Raw genomic sequence first — 22419 nt, 5'->3', positions numbered from 1 at the left:
ATTTCATCTATTTAAATGCTGTTTGCAGACAGAGTAGATGTTTATAAAGACAGGCTCAATCTTAAGATCTTTATGGTTGGGATTTTCTGTGGTAAAGCTGCATAAATCCTCTACTTCCCCATAGCCATTCTAAGTAGCGATGAGTAAAAAGCAGGATATAATCTATTCAAAATGTTGCTGTATCAGTCCATGGAACAGTAAAGGAGAATTCATGCCACCAATCTCCATTGCATTTATCCTATTTACTGGTATTCTCAGCAGGATAAAGCATAGTGCTTTTCCCCTACCTGAAGAGGAAATCCTTTTAATCAAGAAGAAAAAAGAATAAAATAAGTGTACAGTGCGCTTGCCCACCTATTTTTACTGAGTGCTATAACTTTAAAAAGAATCTATCAGTAGTATTATGAATTACGGTACTAATAAATGCCTTATTTCAAATAAATAAACAAACAAAAAGTTTTGCTATAGTAACACTATAAAAAATGGTTGTTAACTGCAAATTGTACCATTGGCTTTTCTTCCCCTTTACCATGACGGTCTAACTAGAGGTTACTGGCAGTAATTAGCCATGTTCAGGGACATTATTGGTTTCAAAAATTCAATGTGTTACCAAAATAAAACACATTTTCCAATCAGGATGTTAATATTTCTACATATTGAACTTTCTGCCATAAATAGGATGACAGTATTGAAAACCAAGATTGAGTGTCTGCTAGACTTTAATTTTTGCCACATGGAAAAATGTTCATTGAAATAAATTTGGTTATTGACTAAGTCTTCAAAAATCAACCCATTACCATTACATTCATCATTCTGAGTAACCTGCATTCAGGAACACAACAAATATTGCTATGAACCCCTAATGGTGGAGATTGCTCAGTAGCATACAAGCCATTGCCTACAGAGAAATCTGGCTCTTCTAGGTGCTATTTTTTGTACAACTGGAGTGTTGCTAAAACTATTACAAGACATTTTTATAATTAAATACTAAAATTAAAGACAGCACAAAGGCTTCTACAGAAACTCACAATATTTTGAATGGGCTGTTAAATTTTTACACTTAAACCCTGCAAGTGTTTACAGACAACCAGACTGCTCCTCAATAGTACTAATACATTAATTTTTACTGGACACAAACCCTGATATAGTTCATTGACTCTACTTAGCTACTCTAGCATAGAACTAGTCATGTGGCTATGACTAAAAATAAAGTAACTAATTAGCTGCTTCTCATAAATTAGAAAAAGCATTTTAAAATATATTTGGTTTTGGTTGTACATTAATAGCTTCATCTGTATTTTGTTCTCTGGCTTTTTAGCAGTACATTTCCCATTGACTTTTCCCATTTGTCTTCAGAAGACATGATTGCCACTAGTAAAATAATTGATTTTCAAAAGAAGGTAAGAGACTTATCCTGTTGGCAGTGAGGGTGAAAGGCATTTAGACACTTTGGAAGGTCACACTCTGATTTTTTCATTGACTTTTTTCACCTCAATAAATACAGTCTGACAAACGCTCATGCCGCACTTAGGATCTCAGTTTGAAACAAAAGTGAATTTTAAAGAGAGTGTGGGTGTTGTCAAGCCTTGTGCACAACAGAAAGCTTTAGCCTTTGAGCAGCAGTTAAACATAATGCATTGACACTACACGATTACACAATAAACTAGAGCCACTAATATTCTTATTATTTGTCTTGCTGACAGATTTTTATGAGTACTAACATCACTGTGAGTTCTTTTTAAGCAAGATCTTCCATAATCTGAGACATACTCTTCCTCCTTGAAATAAAGTTCTTTCAACACTTCCTCTGTGACATCTTCAACCTTAAATACATTCCCTTGACCTCTCTTATGCCTGCAATCATTAAATATGTCTTTAATGTCCATGGACTTCTCAAAATGCTTCTGTTTTTCCCATGTTCAGCATCTTACAAAATCAGCCCATGACATAGATAATGCACATAAAGTCCCCCCTTTACCTTTGTAGAGGCACATGCACACATCTAGCACATGTTTGTGGACTGGAATATAAACCACTTCTGTTTCTATTCCAATGCTGGCTCTACATATATCATGAAGTTTCTTGATTAGTTCCTCAATCGAGACTATGTACATTTTTTAAGAAACTCTTGGCCTTAATTTAAAATGAAAATGACTGAAAGTGGTACCCTAAATGTTTTTTGGAAGTGTTACAATCTTTGTTAATACTGAATTGGAATATGCCTTAAGCACTTAACATACATTAACTTCATATTCTCTGCCTAATTTGACACAGAATGAGAGAAAACTCCAAATAACAGCATGCTTATAGAAAATGAGTCATCATGGTGCACGTCTAGGGTTAATGAAAATTACCTTTCAAAAAAATTGTATCATCAGTCAGGACAAAACACTCATTTTAAGAGAAACAAAGAACATCTAGGAGAGTTCTTCCTGAAACTGGCTATTAGAAGGCTTTCTGTTGACCATCATGAATCACTATTGTGTTTTTTCCCCCAACTACTTTAGTTTAAAGCACATACTTTAAGCAAAACTAAGATATCAGGTTTCAGCATGTGGGGACACATCTTGACAGAAAGAAAGCTCAGACTGACACCACGGACTGTTATGTTTGAAGAAAGAGAATCTACTATTTCCCTCTTGAAACATACACTTTGTTGCCTGATCCCTTACTAAAACCTGGATGACCAGTCAGGGGTTTTTTAGAAGACATTCTGAAGAAGGCAGAGCTGTTTAAATTGCATACAATTCAACCAGATGATCGTGAAAGTACACCTTCAGCCTTCCTCTACAGTGTCTACTGCCTGTAATTAATTATGGAATGTTTGGTATATTCCTACGCTCATACTTTTGTTTGTTTCATGAGAGGACTGTTCACCCAAGATATTAATCTTAGCTTGAACAGTCATTAGGTACTTTCTCAGTCCAAAATTTCAAATAACATATTGTAAGTGTAATGAAAAAGATTTTTTTTTTCTCTCATGACACTATAAAGTTGTTACAAACAACTAACTGAGAAGAAGAAAAAAAAAAAACCTGTATTCTTGTAATACTAGTAAATACATTTTACTGACCCAGCAGCGAAGCCCACCTGCATCAAATCACTGCTTTCACTGGATTTGTTTCATGAGAAGAGTATTCCCTGAAACCTACAGATTGCTTTCATCAGTAAGAGAAAATTAAAAATAGCTTATTCTGGTCTGCAGGGCCATCATCAGTACTGCTGATGATCACACTGGGCTCCTGTCACAATTTTCAGATGAAGCAGCTACGACAGTAAAACAAACCACAATTTTCTCCATGTGAGCTCCTAGGCACAGACCATTCTCTCTCTACAAACACAAAGCCTCTTGGTAACTCAGATAAGCTTCTGAGACTTAAAAAATCCTTTTCAGGTATTTTCAGCAGCTTCACATCCTCCAGAAGACTTAGGTATTTTTCAGTAGATTTCTATTTCAAAGCCCTCAAAACCAGCTAAAATGTAAAACACTGTGCTAGGTAAAAGCCAGTTAGAAGACTTTTTAAAAACAAATGAAAACACACAACACAGTTAAAAGACTTAGCCTTTGCATTTTTCAGAAGAAACTAATTTAGAGAAGATGCATGATAACTGAGAGATCCTACAATCAAGAGTATTTTTGACAGTTTTCTAACAATGACATATTTGAATTTCATGGGAACAGAATTATTAAAGTTTTATTAAATAAAACTACACCTACTATACAGTAAAATACAAAACAGAACAATGTTTTTTTCCACATAGCTTCATACTCAGAGGAGTTTCACTCTATACTTGGTGTCTATGTTTATGTGAAGAAAGTAAAACATAGGTTGCTAAACAAAGCCAGATTTTGATTTAAACAGTACCTGCAAGATTTACATGGAGCATAAGAGAACCATACATTTAGATCTGTGTCACAGAGCTCTTCTGTAAAATGTTAGTTCATGGGAAACCTTGTAAAGCAAAACAAAATCAAACATTTTTGTTCTAATTCAGAGTGACATCTCTTAAGAAAAAGAAATCAAAGAATTCTGACTGGAAATATCTATCACATTTCTGAGATATCAAAATGTTTTGTTTCAGTTTCAAAAATACAATACTAAATGCATTAACACACCCTGAAATGAAATATTGCCCTTTGCTCCCCCACCAATCTAACATGTCTCTGTAATTTTGAAGTAACCATGTTTATACCAAGAAAAGGAATCTGAGTAATCAGGCAAAACCTGTCTTCTTTGGAGTACATACAGGCTGTGGAAAAAGCTCATAAATCCATCCTTAATCAGTAAATGCAAATTTTCTCCTTTTCTTCACCCTATGCAGGAGAGACACTTAGGACATTAAAGCAATTATACTTTTACTTGATTGAGAAGACCAGTAGTGGAATATGGGGGTTTGGAGGAAGAAAATGATCTCCCAGATGGGTTCTGAAGTCAAGAAAAATTTCCTTTAATTGTACGTTTAGTATAAAAAATTTTAAGGGAGAGGCATTTTTCATGATTACTTAATTTGAGTTACTGAATTGTGCTTAAGGTACAGGCCTCTAAATCATGAAAATACAAGGGAAGGGGGGGGGGAAGCTTTTACTCTTTTTTTCTAAAAAAAAAAAAGTAATTTTTGGCTGCAAGCAGTGCAACTGGAAGTACTATTGAGTTGTTTAAGTCGAATTAATGGATCACAGAAGTGTCCAGTAAATATTTTCAGGCTTAGTCTTCTGGTTACTACATATTCAGTTAGAACTTCAGGAAAAAAATCCCTAACATTAGCTGTCATGAAAGATTCTCCCCCCTCTTTTTGCCTTCTCAACTGCAATAGATTTGTATAGTTTAAATTAAGTGGACAAGCTATTCTGGATGTCTGCTTTACAGTCAAATTTATACATACACACACACACATATATATATACACACACATTCATATCCTTATATACACAGATATGTATATATATATAAGTAGATTACTCTGGTAGTGAATACATATAACTATACACCTTTAGAGTTGTATATTTTCATGCAATGGACTGGACTAATCAACAGTTCTAACTGAACCTCTCTCTGATCTGCTGAGCTTGGATACATTCCCAATGACATTTTCCCTTGTCAACAGCACCTGGTTAAAAAGTTTCTGTCCCTTTACCTGTCCCTGATCAATTTTTCTGACCTCACTACTGCAGCTCACTTCCAAAGAAGCTTTTTGAAAGTTTGCTTTTGAAAACTGGATGACTGAAATTGCCCTAGATTAAAAAAAAGAATAGCCTGTCTCAAAGTGAGTAAAATCAGAAAAAGATACAGAACATAGGCACACACAGAAAAGTGATCATTCCCACCATGACTTTGTAGGACACCCAGCTAGAAACAATGTCCCCTTGCCACCCCCCAATTACTACCAATTTAAACTATGAAGAAGGGAGGGAAAAAAATAAAAAAAATTTTAAAAGGGGTTTTCTTCAGTTATTATCGCCTGTTTTTCTCATTCAGCTTTGAAATTTTGGAATCAAGTACTTCTTTCAAAGTAATGAGTTAGCAAAAATATATGCTGAATTGTGGAGGATAAACACTGTGATGGCATTCAAAAGATTTCCCATGAAATATCTCTGCAATCTACTTCACCTCAACATCAATGCAAATGGTCATTTTCCATCACTACAAGCATCTTAATTGATCCATGCTGTTCATTTAAAAATCCCAGCTTCATCATGTCAGTGCTTTTTGCATCTGAAGGGAAAAAAACATAAGAATGCTTATTGTTTAATACAAAAATAATAATTCCCACTTCTATTTATCAAATAAGGCTCTTTTAAAAATGTTGCATCATGTCTGTTCTCAAATGCTTTCCTTTCCATCTTAAAAAAAAAAAAGATCAGATTCAGACACTGAGATCTCTATCGGGTCTTCACTAGGGTATTCATTCCCATGTAACTTTACCTTGATTGTCTCAAGCTCATAAGCACATATAAATTTATAAAAATTAAGTTTATTACCATGTATCAGAATTTATTAGTCTATATTTCCCATACACTAACATCTGACACAATTATGTTCCTACACAAAAAGAGCCTGTGAACAGATGTCCATGGAAGCCTGACTGACATCAGGGTGGCAAAGCAGGGACAGGTGTCTTTGCAGAGTGCTTGACATTTAACATATTCACTTTGTGCACAGGAGAACCAATGACAGCTCTTCCTGCCCACTTATGTGAGGAAATGCCATGGAAATGCCCAGCGTATCAGAGCTGGCTCACAAATGGACCTGGCTCCATGAACACCCTTCATTGTGAAACTCCTCACCATATGATACTTCTCAGCAACAATGTACCACCACTGTTATTAGGTTCTGGCTCACTCCTGCCATGAGCAGTCAACGGGAATATCCACGGCTCAAAAGGATATGGGCTAACACAGAGCTGGCTGAATGCCCAGAACTGCAGATAGCCCTTGGCACCTGCTCTGCTCCATACCAATTACTGCTGGACATGTGCATGCCCACGACAACGTGGCACACGCAGTGCGTCTCTCACTGAGTAGCAAAGTGCACCTCCTGTGACTTGCAGCCTGGTCCCTTGCTGGTGGTCCCCGAGGAAGTGAGGTCTGACATCAGGGAAGGGGATGTGGGTGTTATGGCACAGCCATCCTCAGCCTGTTGAGGCAAGCAAATAGTCACACTACTACATTTTATTAAGTGCAGTTTTCAGTCCTCTTCTTTCACACATGTACCTTTATTCAGGGTTTATAGTGACTAGACTTCTATCGCTGTAAAACATGATTCCATGTATAAACAACAGTTCAGCGAATATTCAGTCATTTATTACCACAGCTGTCATGTTCACAGCAACTATCTAGATTAGCTACTTCGTCACCAGTGACAACTAAATTTCTTGGGAATAATCTTCAGTTCCATATTGATTTGACTGTTCTGCTCCTGTCACCAGATATTTTTTAGATTAATAAGTCACACTGCATTATCCTTACACAATATAGAGCCTCACACAACAATTATCTCAGCTGACTTTCATAGGACTGTTCCTGGTAGAAGTTATTCATTAAGGTTATCAGCCTACATATTCAGATTTCAGCATAGTTGTCTCCAGCTCTGATCACAAAGAACCCCTTTAGCAGCGTTGCAGAACCAGTAAGATGGTAATGCCACACTGTCTCAATCAAATGGGTCATTTTACACACTTTGGGATTTTTTCTATATAATCTTACAGCACTTTAATTTACTCAATAGGAAAAAAATATATATCTTGCAGCTTTCCCCACTAACTCTTTTTCAAGATGTTACCCTGCCTCACAATTTTTCACCGCTTATAAAATTTTACGCTTTAATACTCCTTGCATTTTTTAATTTACCTATTCCTTTGTGCTCATTCCCCCTTCTCATCTCCTTACTGAACATCCTCTTCAAGCCCCAGTCTGTAATTTCACTAGTTTCTTTCCAGTTTGTGATGTAAATGATTCAACAAGTTATGACTTACTTTTATCACCTCTTTCCCGTGTCTTCATTTTTTTCCTGCACTGTTCATTCTTCTATTCCTTCAGTATAACTTTCCCCATACTCTACAGTCACCTCAAAACTCTCTGAAACACTGACAACTAGAAGTTGATCAAGTATGATGGAAGAAATACCACATTGAATTTGATGACCTCTTATAATTTTTCCCAAAACCATTTGCTATTAAGCTCTACAGAGTACCAATTCAGATTGATTTTATTGTCATGTTCTTGCATGGTAGATCTCAGTTCAGTGAAACAATATAATGAGAAAAACACTATTACTGCTTCTGTTACAGACAGAGTTTCCACTTGTAAGACATACCATGAAGATGGGTTTCATTATAAATCCAATCTCACTTCCATGAAGCTAAAATGCAAGCAGCATGATTAGGTGTTTTTATTTACTAAACACAATAAAAATATATTTTCTGTAGAACTGAATGAGTGCGATTTTCAGGCAAATTATTTCCAAATCAGTTAAGATAGAGCTATTTGTTAGAAGCGTGCAGAAAAATAAGAAAACCATTCTTTATGGAAAACACAAAAGACATGGGATTCCTGACTGACAAAATGCAAAACTGTTACCCTGATTTTTATTTGCTTTAGTCCAAACAGTACTGTTTTTTCACAGAAATACCAACAGAACTTGTCACCAAACTCAGGGACAGGGACTATCTCTTACATTTTTGAGTGTTAGGCATCAGCATTTTAAAAAATTATGATTCCACCATGAGTGCCCTTCTTCTCTTAACCAATAATGCCAGTTACTATTTTAGCAGAACAGATTTATAAAGAACCCCTACACTGGTAGGGTAGATTTAATAACTTGCTGAAGGCCAAGGCAGATACTGGGAGAATGTAGAATGACCCACTCTAGGAGAGGAGCAGGTTCAAGTCCATCTGAGGAACCTGAAGGCTCACAAGTCCATAGAACCTGATGAGATACATCACTCAGCAAGCACAGAAACAGTTTAATGTTAAGGACGTGTAGGTTTCAATTTCTAGGGTAAAACAGGACTACCACAGCTGAAAAAGGAATACCGTGTTTCCGTGATGGCAACAAATCTTCACTTGGGGAGTATTTAAGGACTACTTTCAGTAAGGAATGAAATCAGCAACAGAATGAGGAATGTCTATCTGGAATAGATTGGCAGCCATGCACATCAATTTTATAGCTGAATACAGATTAAAAGCGTGGGAAAATTAAATACATCAATCTGTAAAATTTTTAGAGTATTTTGCATATTTTATTTTATAATTTTTAAAGTTTAATTGAAACTTGAAACCTAGCACAAAAATCGATTATGGGCAACCTGTTATCTAGGCACCCTGATCTCCACTTTTCAGCTGTAACATAGAAAGACTTACCCAGATATTAAGAAATTGCATTCTTTATAGTTCCCAGATTTATGACACATTTAAGGCAAATCCAGATTATGCAGCTTTGTCACCTTTAATCCCCAGCTTTAGGGCAAGTAGAACTCATTTTAGTGATTATTCTTTTGCAAAACAAACACAAACTATCAGTATAATACCATCACTTCAGAAGGGTCAAATTTTATTTGCTTTTCTCAGGCCAGTACTTACGCTGGCTTCCAAAAGACTGTTGTATGAATAAATAACTTTTTCCTTGTCTCCCAAAACATTAGCAGTATCTAAAAGAATCAATAGTCAGCAACAGGTGCATAGCAAGAAGGAAAAAAATGAGAAATAAAGCAAAAAAATTCCAAGCTGAGCAGAGTATAACTACAGACATAAAACCTTAAAACAATTTAATCCCTAGAAAATTAATCAAATCACGCTGAAATGAGAATGTGCCATCTCCAGCATCCTTGGGAGAAAAGGAAATAAGAATTCAGTGAATCTCCAGGTGGGAAGCATAGAGTAAAGAAATACTCATCTATGAAATCCTTTGTCTGGACTCCACCATTGTCTTTGGATGCCTTCAGATCTTTGCTTTAAGTACTGGTGATAACCAGTGGGGATGAGAGGAAGGACAGGCTCACAAAACCTATTTTGCCACCACAACCTTCAGAGAAATCTGAACACAAGCAAGCATATGCTCCTGGTTCCTGAAAGCTGTAGCACACTAAAATAGAAGTGGAATCAGAGATCCTAGAAGACAGCCATGCAGAGAGAATATTTCGATCCTGTAACTTGGTGTGTATTTGGGTGTGTATTCAGAAAAGCTGTTATATTAAAAATTCCATATAAAGATTAGAGGCTGTATGTGTATGCATTCACATACACACATGCATGTACTCCTACCACCATTGCAAAGATACAAAACTACACAGCCCTTATCCACCTTCTAGTACCCTCCACTATTTTTCCTCATATTATTAATATGTACTCCCAGTAACATTAATATGTACTAATATTAATATGTATTAATGTGTACTCCCACTCAGTTATCTGGTAAAAGTTGCCAAGTTGTGAACTTGCAGGTGAAAATCTGTCTCCTACAGATCTTATAAAAATGGCACAGTCTCCAAATCTGCAGTGGTGCACAGCTTCACTACATGGCATTTAACCTTTTCTTCAAATTATGAAGGATTACTCAGAAAAAAGAATGAGGCAGCTAGGGAGAAATGTCTACTGCTCTGCAACATCTTAGTTAACTGTGTTTAACTGATGTGCTGAACTTACCTCACTCTTGCTTTTAATTGTCATGACTCAGCTCAATCAGTGATTACTGAACCACACTATTTCATTATCTTCCACATTGGTGCACATTGTTTTTCAAAAAATTCAGCTGTACAAACAACTTTCTCTAATACCTTCTGTATTCCAGAAAGTTTGTGAGCCATTTCAATCAAAAAGCACTGTATAATGTACTTAACATTCCAGAGAAGATTATTCTAAATGCATGTCCGACAAATTTTCTAGTGAGCCAGCATCACTGAAGCTTGCAGTTGTCATAACTTTGCAACCATACAACCCTCATAGATTCAGTTAAATGAGATTCCTAATAAGCTGTATCATGACCTGAATTTCATTTCACAAAATTTATGCTAGTAGCTAAAAAGAAATTTCTTATTTGGACAGCTCCTATCTAAATTACTAAAATTCCTGCTTTGAAAAGAAATGTGTTAGTGAAAAAAGTCTGAGACTGCATAAATGTACTGAACAATCATGTCACTGAAAAGAGATAGCACGAAAAGGACAGTTTTCATACCTCTGCCTAAAGAGGAAAAAAATTAGGTAAGTTCATAAAGTGATTGCAGAGACTCGAGATCATGTGTTCATGATCAAACTTTATCATGAGTTAAAGCTACATATACACATTATAGTTTAATTCACCCAGTTTTATGCAGAAAAACTGGCAGCTTTCCTGGTCTCTGTTTTATTTCTTTTTATTGCAAAGAGTGCACAATGACAGTATTTTGGCTAGTTGTTCCCTTACAGACAGAATTACACATTTTCAAATTCCACATCAGAAGCTCACCTTTTTCTTTCTGAGGAATCAGTAGTGATAGTAAGGACTTTATTTACAAATAATACTAAGAAAACCAGTGTGTAGGCTTTGTCAGTCAACACCCTCAGGGTAACATCTCTCCTATCCTAAAAATCGCCTTTATTTTTTCAGTATACTCCCACAGTATGTGGAAATCTTTTAAAGTTAAGAGTTGATTGCCTGAATCAACTGAACCCATCTGTGTTGTGAACCTCTTTTCTTAACAGTTCTAAAGAGCAAAACAAGTTAAAAATTCCCTACAATTAAAAATGACGGATGAAAATCATCATACTTTAAAATAGGATTGTTAAAAGAGAATTAAAGGTAGGAACTATGAAGGTGGGGGGGGGGGGAAGAAAATATAGAAATTAATTAACATGAATTAACAGGTAGCACCATTAGAAACCGCTGTGCAGGAGCTCTCTGTAGGAAAGTCTGAGAGCCCAGCTCCCTTATACCCACTGAACTGAGGCTTCTGTTATCAGTAAATTAATCATTTAGGCAGATCAGCAAAATGTTTCCTTTCTGTCTCAGAGACACTGTTTCCCACTGTCAAAGCTGAGCAAGCTCTTAGAAAGTGAGATAATGAATTGAAATTTCTTTATGCCAAGTACCAAAGCCACATCTTGAATAAGCTCTCTAAGCTTTAAGTTGTTGTGTGAGACTCCTCAGCTGTGTTTTCCTAATAAAACAGCAGCTTGCCTATATTTTACATTGTGTCTAACGCCTGAGAACTTCTTTGTGAACTGGTACTGAACAAGCTGCTCAGAATAGCTTAACACGTGGGGAAACATAAAGACTTCCAATCCTATTTGGCAGTAAGCACAGGTTAACACAATGATATACTCAGTTTCTCTGAGATTACAGTGCTGCTTGGCATACAGAAAGGGAAAACTTCAAGCTCCTGGTAAAATTTAATGTACAAAGTACAGAAATAAAACTCATGTGATTGTAGTTTGAGAGTTGAGTGCATCCGTTCAATGCGGTTCCCTGCATTTGAGAACAGGCATTAATTTAGCTTCAAATGCAGTCCTGAATGCAGTTGAAAAGTGCTCTTTGTGCCAATCCATTCAAAAACAGAGCAGTCCAGGGCGCATTGGAATCTGCTCTAGAGATCTGTAACAGAAAAGTCAGGATGGTTCTGTGTGGTAGAGGGGGTTAAGTCTCTGGGTTGTGGGGAGAGATAGGATAGAATTGAGCTGCAGACTGTGGGCTGAGCCTGCAGAATGCCGTGGCAGCACAGAGAAGCTGGTCTCCGCCTGACCTTGGTGGGAGGAGATGCCACACAGCAGAGCCCTGCAGAGAGGAGCCTGCCCAAAACTGACAGACACCTGAAAGGCTCATGATCACCCCCACATAAGAGCATTAAGAAAGTGTGTTACTACATGGCAATGTGTGATAGGTCGCTTAGTGAAAAATACCATGTAAGGAAATACTGGCTCTGGAAGAAGTGTATAGAACCAGCTCGTTTCTTTAAATGTCTCAGATTCCTTGGCGGTCTGAGTCTGTGCCTTAGTTGTTACGTCACTGGGTGGGGGAACAAATAAAAGGAACAAATGGCAGAAGAGCAGTAAGAATGGCACCTGCACTACCGGGTCATAGAGACCCCACCATATGCCTGTGTGCACTTTCTCAGGCTGCTTAGGCCAGGAGACAAAGCCTTGATAATCTACTGGGGTGGAATGGAAACACTACTTACAGCCAGCTCATAAAGGGCACAAAAAAACTATATAAAAAGTTAGTAAATGCTAGCCAACCTGAAAACACTGGAGAAGCAGACTTGTAAGATGGTATTTTCTGCCCTATGTCTCACCCAAGAATTCATGTAAGGGCTGAGTGGAGACAGAAAAAATGTTGTATGTGTTTTGGGGCTAGGCTGCCAGATGCATGTATCTCAGTCCTTATGAGTTTTTCCTTATGAAAGGATGAATGTATATGGGTAAACCTAATTTTGATTTAATTTTTGGAAATAAACACATTTCCCTTTCCTGTAAGAGCTTGTATGCAACTTTGCTGCACCACTGCGAGATTTTCCTTTACCATTTTTGTGGAGTCTAGCATTTTTATTAGCATCCTTTACATGGCAATCGTCAGTGCAACAAGGGCTTCTTGCCCATATGGTCAGCAGAGCTCCTGTCTGTTCTTTAACCAGATATATTCAGTCTCTTTCTAGCCACTCTTATAGTCTCTTAAGTGGCGGGCAATAGATCTTGCAAGATTCTTCATTTTGCCCTAAGCAGCAGCTACTGAGGAGACAGAGAAACATCCACTGAGGGCACAAAAGCTTTTTCAGCTAAAAGCTGAAATAAAACTCTTTCAGGCAAAACACAAACAAAAGCTTCTCTGGTACTAAAACAAGGCTAGCAACAACATTGACTGACACCTGAAGCCCTCCTCTTCATCCCCTGTGCACATATTCTCCAAGCCAAAGACTACTAAAATTTATCCAAGCACATCTACGCCTATCCAGGAGATCAGCAGCTTTTCATGCACACTCCAATTGCTAGTGCCTTTTTCAGCACTGGAATACAAGACTCAGGGTCACATTTGACTTTTACATTGGTTTTGCAGCTGCTTGTTTCACAATAAACAGAGACTTTTAAAAAGTAAAATAGGCAAAATCTTTCTCTGACAAATTAAGAGAGCCTTTTGGGTCTGCTTTAGGTAGTAAAAAACTTACCTTTAAATTTTTGAGCATCTATGGTGTTTTTAGTGCCTTATTTTAGATTTTATGTACCTGAGCCCTACAGTAGATCCAGTCACTCATGTTTACCATGCAAAGTAATACAGTACTTAACAGTTGCTGAAGTGATAGTTCTTGCATCACTAAAAAAAATTAAATGCAAAGACAACAAAAATCTTCCATAGGATTTCTTTGAAAACTTCTGCTTTTTTTTTTGCATCTTACTTACAGACTTTTAAAGTGTTTGGCAAAACATTTCAAGTATACTGCTCTGAATTTAAATGATTTTACAGCATCCACCCTGAATAATTTCTTCCTCACCAGTGAAGTGCAGCAAAACTCCCTCAAAGTGTAAAAGCAAGGTAAGACTTTTGACAATTAAAAAAAAATAAAAATCCATCACTTCTGAAGGAAAAGAAATAATAAAAATTCAAAATTACAGGTCATAGAACCTCAGCTGGGATTGAGGCTTTCTGTAGCTAAGCAGAATGGTTTGACTATCTTCAAGATGAGGAAACAATTAACGAACACCCACAGAGATGATTCTGATCACAGCATAGAAAAACTATTGCAAACTTAATAAGGAAGAAAAAAGCCAGACACAGCTAAGTATTTACAATTCAGGAACAAACACAGTTATTTCAGTAGCCCATATAATTTCTGTAGGCAGTCATCACTTTGCAACCACCTCACCTCTGGGTATGCCCAGAGCACTTACACACTAATCAGGATTAGGCTGGGTCAGGCACTTAGAAGTGAGTTTGTCAAAGCACAGCACCTGGATACTGCTGGCTGATTGTAGCTCATTTCCCTATTATGAACCAATACTACACAGGGTGCTTAAGAGTTGTACTAATCTAGGTGATAAATTGCAAACAACTATGGGAAGCACCTGAGGTCATTGAAAATTCTGCAGCATTTATACAATGGACATGCTCAGTCTTCTGGCCCTCACAAATTTCCACATGAAATAAATTAACCTTAATGAGCACCACTGCTAATAATCTCAGCAGGGGCTAAGGATTGTTTGTAGAGCAGCTCTCCAAAGCTTGCCCTCACTTCAAAGACATGTCAGTGCATGACACAGTTGAATTTTTCCTCAGTGCAAATCTTTTACTCTATCCAAATTTGCATTCAATATTTTTATTCATTAAAAATACACCAATATACATGAATATAGTAATTCCATTAGCTGTTGTTTGATGGTCACATCTTTCCACAGTAATTATCTCTCTGAAAATGTTCTCTCTCTATGGATTATCCAACTGATTTGGCATTTTCCCAGATTTATAACATAGTCCCTCCTATATAGCTATATCTAAATAGCCTTTTTATGTTCTCTAAATGTAATGCCTTTTATCTCCTTTTCTGCTACAACTACATTCTGACTGCACAAAGACTCTTGGCAGCACAAAGAGCAAACAACTGGCCTTGAAAGTCATGAAATAATACCAGTGGCAAGCTTTTTTAGAAAGAGCTTTATAATCAGATGCTGCTATTATTCTCTGAATGATAGAGGGTTTTATTTTGGAAGTGATGTGGCAGTAAGGGCTATTTGGATATTTTACTGAACAATGTTTCAAGGGCAGCTACACCTAAACTTCCCAATATTACAATGCAGATACCAGTTATCACTTAAAAATGTACAGGAAAGATCTTACTAATTTGTGAACACTAAAAATGCAGCTTTAAATCACTACTTTAAATCACATGCAAATTAGGAATAGAGGACTTCTATACATCTTGGAAATATCTTTACTGAACTGAACAAACACAAAAGGGGATACTGAACACAGTGAGATAGATGGAGAGGGAAGAGTAACAGATGACTGCCTTGGTAGGAAAGTAGCCAAATTAAACTATTCTGAATGGCATTAGTTTATCATACAAAGACATTTAATTTATTTCATTATTCTCTGTGGGCAGCTACAGCACTGTGAGGCCCTAGCACATTCAAGGAGATGAGCACAGTGGACAAAGAACTCCTTCAGAGTGCAATATTTAATGAAACTTAAATTAGGTCTCAAAAGAGCAATAGAATGTATATGAAATATAGCACTAACACTGAGCCATTCTGTTCATATGCATGTTTTAAAGTAATTCAAGAATCAAATTCACACATGGCCCCAGAAGTCTTAAATGTATTTTTAATATAGCTTCCACACATATAACTTTTTTAACTATACATTTCATCATAATTTCTTAATATGATGTACAGGACAGAAGCGTAAGAAAAGTCTACAGCTAAGACTGAACACTTTCTTAAGGAATAAAAGAAAATAGTTCTGTTGTAGTCTTTCACTTTGTTGTTAGCAATGAAGTGAAAGACTACAACATTTTTGCTTCTGTTTGCCTCTGTGTATTTATGTATGTCAAAGAAAGTTGAGAAAGTACTGATATTTTAAACACTGCAAAGTAACGAAAAGATATTATTGCCTAATACATATTTTATATATTGCTATGTTTCTATGTATTTATGTGGGGAAAGAAACAAAAAATACTGAACAAAACACCCAAACCCCAAATCCAAACCTATATTCAATCCATTTTCTAATAAAAAAACTTACCTGTATACAAAATCACACCCATATAAAATTCTAATTCAGTGTAAAACAAAATATATTAAATTTGCTGTTAGCAAATAAAAAAAAAAAGTTTTCCTTTTTTCAGGTAACTATGCAGAGAGATAGGTACTTAAAATCTAAAATCAAAAACACAACAAAAACCATGACTTTGAAATTCAGAGTTTTGAAAATTCCAGTATACAACTCAATTTATTTTGAAGCAAAGAACAGAAATTATAAAACAAAAGGACAATAGGATAGCATTGTTCTGGGTTCTTCTTTTTCAGTATATTGTGTGGGAGTGTGTTCTGTTTGGTTTGGTCCGGGTCTCCCCTTAGATTTTGTATTATTGTAACATCCCAGTTGGCGCCCTCCCAGTTTCATGATAATTGCCCTCTGTACTAGCTTTGTCTCCTCCCAGACCCCTGCCAGTCGCTCTGGCACCCCTCCCAAGCTTCTAGAAAGTCCTGGCCGGAGGGTCGAGTGATTGGTCTTGGGGAGAGAGTCCCTCCCTTCCTTTCCCAAGATTGGTTCCCTTGTGTGCCCTTCACCTTGTTTACCACACCCTCCCCTTCTCTGATTGGTTGTTTTTGTGATCCCTCCCTTGTCGCCACCCCTCCATAAAACCACCTGCGCTAGCGCTCCGGGTTACTCTCTGCTAGGCACCCCTGGTAGGCGAAGGCTTCTGTTTGAGGGCACAATAAACCTTCCGGATTTCACCCAGAATTGAGCCTGCCTCCTTCTTCCACCACCTGCCTTTGTTGCCTTGGTCCCGTAGAAGGACCCACAAGCCAGACCTCCGGCCTCCCGGTTTCTGGAGGCTGGCCCCCGCAGCCTGTCGCGTCCAGAGCTGGCCGTGCCGAGTGGGTACATCACCGAGAGGGACGAAGAGGCAATATTGTACTAGTTCTGTTCTCTCATGCACTCTCTACCAAATCCAGCAAAGCAGCATTCACTCAGCCCAGAGGAAGAAAGGCTCAACACTGCAAGACCCTGAAACATGGAGACACTACCACAACAACTAAAACAAAGGAAAAATACTTACCCTAGTCCAGAAGGTGATGAAGAGAATTACAGACAAAATTTGGGAGTAAGGTCTGGACCTTCAAGATTTGACTGCTTATTGAACACAAAGGAGAACAACAGAAAATAAAACAGACCTTAACCAAAAGTAACGTAAGGTAAAACCTCTTCACACAGCAGTAGTACCACCTCTCCCAGCACTTCAGATGTGTAGATGCTGTAGTGTGTCAGGCAGTTCCAAACTCTGTGTTTTCTACCAACCATCAGTTCTAAGGGTTTTGGCTGAACATGCTTGTGGTATCAAGCTACTGACTGTTAGAACTAATCCATAGACAAATCCAGATGGGATGCTTGAACAGTTATAGCCCAAAAATTACACTTTTTCTGTAAGTCTCAGTATATGTAACTTCCTATAGACAAGGATCATGCAAGTGTGCCATGAAGGAAAGCCATCACTTGTGAACCATTACATGGGGGACGCTGTAGTGAAGTACTACGTTTTGCACCATCTCACTAAAGGAATTTCCTAAATTTGTATTTTGTTCTCAAAACCAAATTTACAATAACCAGATCAGGTAACTGGTTAAATAGTTAAATGAAACTTTTGCAGCTTAACTGAATCAAGGGATTATTTCCTGCAGTCCACATGGAAGAAGCAATTTGAATAAATATTTCAAATCTTTTCTTTGGCTTTTTATATTAATTTGAATCTTACTGAAATATTTTTCCCTCTGTAACCTGCAGGTTTGTTTATCTATCAAGATTTATATAAAAGTAAAGAATCCTTTATACAAGCTTCCAAAGAACGTAATACTCTTGCAGAAATCCATTTAATGCAAGTGTCACAGAAGTTTAGTTAAAAAGAATTGCATATCCTATCAGAAAAGCCCAGGATCTCTCCTCTTTTCTATGTGCCAATACCTGCAACTTTTGAAAAGGATGCCTGACACAGTTACATTTTTCTAGCATTGTATCTTAACAGAGTCCTATCTTGTCCTACTTTGACAGAATCTGTACATCACTTGGGTATTCGTACTTTACTGGAAACTGCCATTAAGGCAAGACAATCCTGATGGTATTGTAGGTACTGTAGTTCTGGAGCATTTAGCTAGTATTTTCTGAGAATACTTAAGTTTACAAAACAAAAACCACAACCAGACATCACCACCCACACTTTTCCATTAGGAGATATTGACCGTGCTGTACCAAATTGTTTTTCCATTTGGAGAATGCACTTGAGCCTGCAGATCCACATACTTAACAAGCACTACAGTCACTTATGATCAGAGGGTTATGCTGACATAATGTGAAGAAACAGCTCTTTTCAGTATAGTCTCAAAGATACTTGGAGAAAATAATGGAATTTCACCTTTCTACATTAGTTTCAACTTGAGCTGAAACACATCTTGGCTTCTAAAGCTTTAAGAAACCAATCTCAAACCTGAAGGCACTAGACAGCCTGTAACTGACACAAAAAATAATATTACAAAACCAACCTGTCAGTTCTTCAAAAGGGTTTATTTCAACCAGCAAGTTTTCTAGTGAAACACAGGTCTGAAAAATAACTAATTTCCTTCCAAACAGTAGATAATAAAGGTACAGTAAGAAAACCCCAACAATTCTTTGGGCTTTGAGAAGGCACACTGCAATGACCTGAAGGGCGCTTCACCTATCATTTCAAAAAAACTCTGTTAAAAATTCACACTGAGGACAATCATTTGGTGTATCGTAATTTTATTGATTAGCTGCAGTTTTGTGTGAAAATGTGAAATTCAAATCAGTATTCATGTGATAGTGAACAAAGTCCATCATTAAAAATACAAATAGTGTTCTGCAGTTAAGTGTCCAAGGCAATTCATAGTTCAAATGATCATCAACTTTTACTGGAGCACTGACAAAAGCTTTCAAGCTTCCTCCACTCCTCTGCCTAACATACACCGACTACAAAGAACTAGTCAGTCTCCATGGCTCTTGAAGCCTACACGACAGCCGCTAACTCAAGAAAAAAAGGTGATCCACAGCTGGTCCCCAAAGGAAGCACAGTTCAGTGCTGTGGGATGACACGAGATCAAGTGTTCTGTTCACCGCGCTTCTTTTCTCCATGACAACAGCCGCTTTGAGGGATTCCTCTCGTCTTCCAAGCGTCAGTTTCCCACATGAACCTGGTTCTCCTCGATCACCGTCACCGCTTCCTGGGTATACATCTGGGAAAAGGATTAAAAAACCTTAACTCCTTCCCCACCCTTTCCGTGGTAAGGGCCCGTTTCGAGCGAGGGAGCTGAGGAGAGCCCCCTCGCACCGCAGGACGGTCAAAGCCGAGAGCAAGGAAGGGGTGACCCGCCCCTACCCCGTGGCGGCGGGGAGGGCCCGCAGCGCCGGCCGGCACCGCCCCCTCCACCGGGGCCGCCTACACGGCCGGCACCAGGCTCTTCTTATCCAGCGGCTGATCGTCCTCCTCCAGCAGCAGCTCGTCCAACTCCCCGTCCTCGGCTCCCGAGGCCTCGGGCCCGCCGGCGGCCCGGCAGCGCCGCAGGTGCCGCAAGGCCCGGCGGTGCTTCTCCTGCAGCCGCCCCAGCTGGGCGCGCAGGGCCTCCGCCTCCTCGCCCGGGTCGGCGGGGGGCTTGTCAGGGCCGGGCCCCAGCAGGGCCTGTCGGAAGAGGCAGCGGTTCTCGCGGCGCAGGCGGCGATTCTCCAGCCGCAGCCGCGCGTTCTCCTGGCGCAGCCGCGCGTTGTGCCACTCGCGCTCCTCCCGCTGCCGCAGCGCCTCGCTGTGGCTGGCCGCCAGGTCCGCGTACCGCTCCGCCAGCTGCTGCGGCGACCCCCGCGACTCGCCCCGCCAGCCCTGCCGCCCGCCGCCCGCCTCCGCGGCCCCGCCGCGCCCGCCGCTCCCGGCGGCGGCACCGAGAGCCGCGCGCCCCCCCCGCGCCGCGCCGCTGTCCCAGCGCCCGCCCACCGCGCGCATGCGCCTCATCCGTGCCGCGCCCGCCGCCGCCCGCCCGCAGCCGCCGCGAGCCGAGGGAGGGCGTCCTGTCTATGCAAATTGGGGGCGGGGCCTGAGCGGGCGGGGGGCGGGGCCGGGCGGGGCGGCCCCAGCGCGCGCCCCCGCTGTGAGCGCGGGCGGCCGGCGGGGGGCGGGGCGGACGCTGCGTGCCCGGGGCCCGGAGCTGCGGGAGGGCCTCGCCTGGAGCGGCCCTGGGGCTGCGGACGCGGCCCGGACGCTGCTCCCGGCACACCGGGCCGGTCAGAGCCGCGTCCAGCCTGGCCTTGAGTGCGTCCACGTGTGGGGCACCCGCACCTTCTTCAGGCAACCTGTGCCAGTGCCTCGCAGTAAAGAGTTTCTTGTTTAGGTCTGGGCTAAACCTGCCTTTTTTCAGCGTAAGGCCATTTTCTCTTGCCTTGTCACTACATGCCCTTGTGAGAAGTGCCTGCGGTTTCTTGTAAGGCCCATCTGAAGGGTGCTGTAAGGTCTCCCTGGAGCTTTCTCTTCTCCAGGTTGAACAGCCCCAGCTGTCGTCTCAGTCCGGGAGAGGTGCTCCAGCCCTGGCATTAACCTAGGGGCGCTGCTCTGGGCTTGTTCCAGCAGCTCAAGGTCATTCTTGTGTTGGGGGCCCCAGAGGTGGGCACAGCTGGACAGAGGGGCTTGCGCTGCTGTGGAATACAACAGCCCAGGCTGGTCCCTGCCCAACAAGGCGAGATTTAGGTTTCAGGTGTGGTTGCACAGTCCTCTCGTATTCATGTGGGCCTTGTTACCATTACTTGAAAGCAGTGACTGGAGCACAAAGGAAAGGTGATGTTGACTCAGAAGCACTTGTTAAATGAAGACCTGGTCATACAAATGTTGCTCACTATATCCTAGCATTGCCGGGTTGTTGGGATTTAAGGAGTAAGACATGTAGACTAGAAAAATGTGTGACTAGTTTTGACAGCTCATAGATGATATGGCTTAAAGTAACAAGATTGTTTGGTATAAACTTACATATAAGCAGTTTTCAATAGAAGAGAAATAGGATGTAAAAACTCTATATTGAGAGTATTTTGTAATGTGTGGTGAAGTCAATCTTCTGAAAGTCTCTTCAGTTCTCTTTTTCTGCCCTTCATTACGTAACACATGTTGGTATCTGCAGATAGGCAGTCATTTTGAGATTACCATGACTGTACACTACATATCACTCTGGACTTCTGTGTATATTTTACTGTTCAGGTTGTAAACTGTTTGTGATGAGAACCATGCTTTGCTTTATGATTCAACATTTGGTAAACTACCAATTGAGTCTTGAGTATGGACCCTGAAGTTCAACAAATAATGTGTGCCAGTAATTGTAATCATTATTTACAAAACCTTTTCAGTTTTAAATGATAGCTGTTTATTTAAAACATTTAGAAAAGCAATAGCAAAGCACTGCAGAACAGAAATAATCTTAGTTTTACTGTTCTTTTGCTGTGACTGCTAAACAGAAATGAGCAAGTATTTCCTGTATTAAGCCATTTTGCAAGGAGAGATTGACTAGGGCATTGTAGAAGTTCGACATCATGTGTTACTGGACTAGTTTTGCATTTTGCTTGCATGTTCATGAAAGAAATATGTTAATGCCTGTGTATGAGTCACTTATTAATGTTGCTGCTTTATAAATCTGTGGATATACCTACCCATAAAACTTTACTTTGAACTGTAGGCCAAGTCCCAAAGAGCACTGACACTCTTCCATTTTTGTGGAAGTGGACCAGGGCTTTGCACTCCACAGAAACAGTGCAGAGGGTAATGTAGAGTTTGAGCTTTTGATGACCAGTAAGTTAAATGACAGTCATCATTAACAGCACCTTCACTTGTGATCCAAGTTCCTCAAGTTTTGCAGTGAATGCTGTGTCATGGGTCTCAATTTTGTTTATTCACCGATTTTAGTTTTGTCATGTGCTTTTATTTGATGCTGGAAAATACATGTATGTATACCTGCACAAGGAGTGATAGTCTGTATTCTTAAAAAAATCAAATGGCATATTAGAAGGGTATTTACTGAGTTTCAGATTCCTTGGACAATGTTTAAACATCAGTTTGATGTTCACAGGTTAAAGGCAATGACAAAAAGCACGGATTGGGGAAAGATGATAAATCAATACAGACAAACTTTCATTCCAAGATAGGGTCACACTCGAAAGTGTGAAGGGGGAAGGTGAAAATGGAGTAGTAACTGAAGAAGCTGAG

At 39.6% G+C, this 22419-nt stretch overlaps 1 protein-coding gene across 1 annotated transcript; it reads right to left on the bottom strand.

Moving 5' to 3' along the window:
* Window positions 1-18935: 18935 nt before the first annotated feature.
* On the bottom strand, window positions 18936-20190 carry TUSC1 (tumor suppressor candidate 1; the record flags this gene model as incomplete). The annotated part of the gene is made up of 2 exons (XM_082302117.1): window positions 18936-19423; window positions 19567-20190. One exon carries the CDS (start codon window positions 20188-20190, stop codon window positions 19627-19629), a length of 564 nt encoding a protein of 187 aa, XP_082158243.1. The 3' UTR covers window positions 18936-19423; window positions 19567-19626.
* Window positions 20191-22419: the final 2229 nt, after the last annotated feature.

Source organism: Coloeus monedula (genome assembly GCF_965178545.1).
Source record: "Coloeus monedula genome assembly, chromosome: Z".
Classification (NCBI taxonomy): domain Eukaryota; kingdom Metazoa; phylum Chordata; class Aves; order Passeriformes; family Corvidae; genus Coloeus; species Coloeus monedula.
The sequence above is the reverse complement of the archived record's forward strand: the minus strand, read 5'-3'. Positions and strand labels throughout refer to the sequence as shown.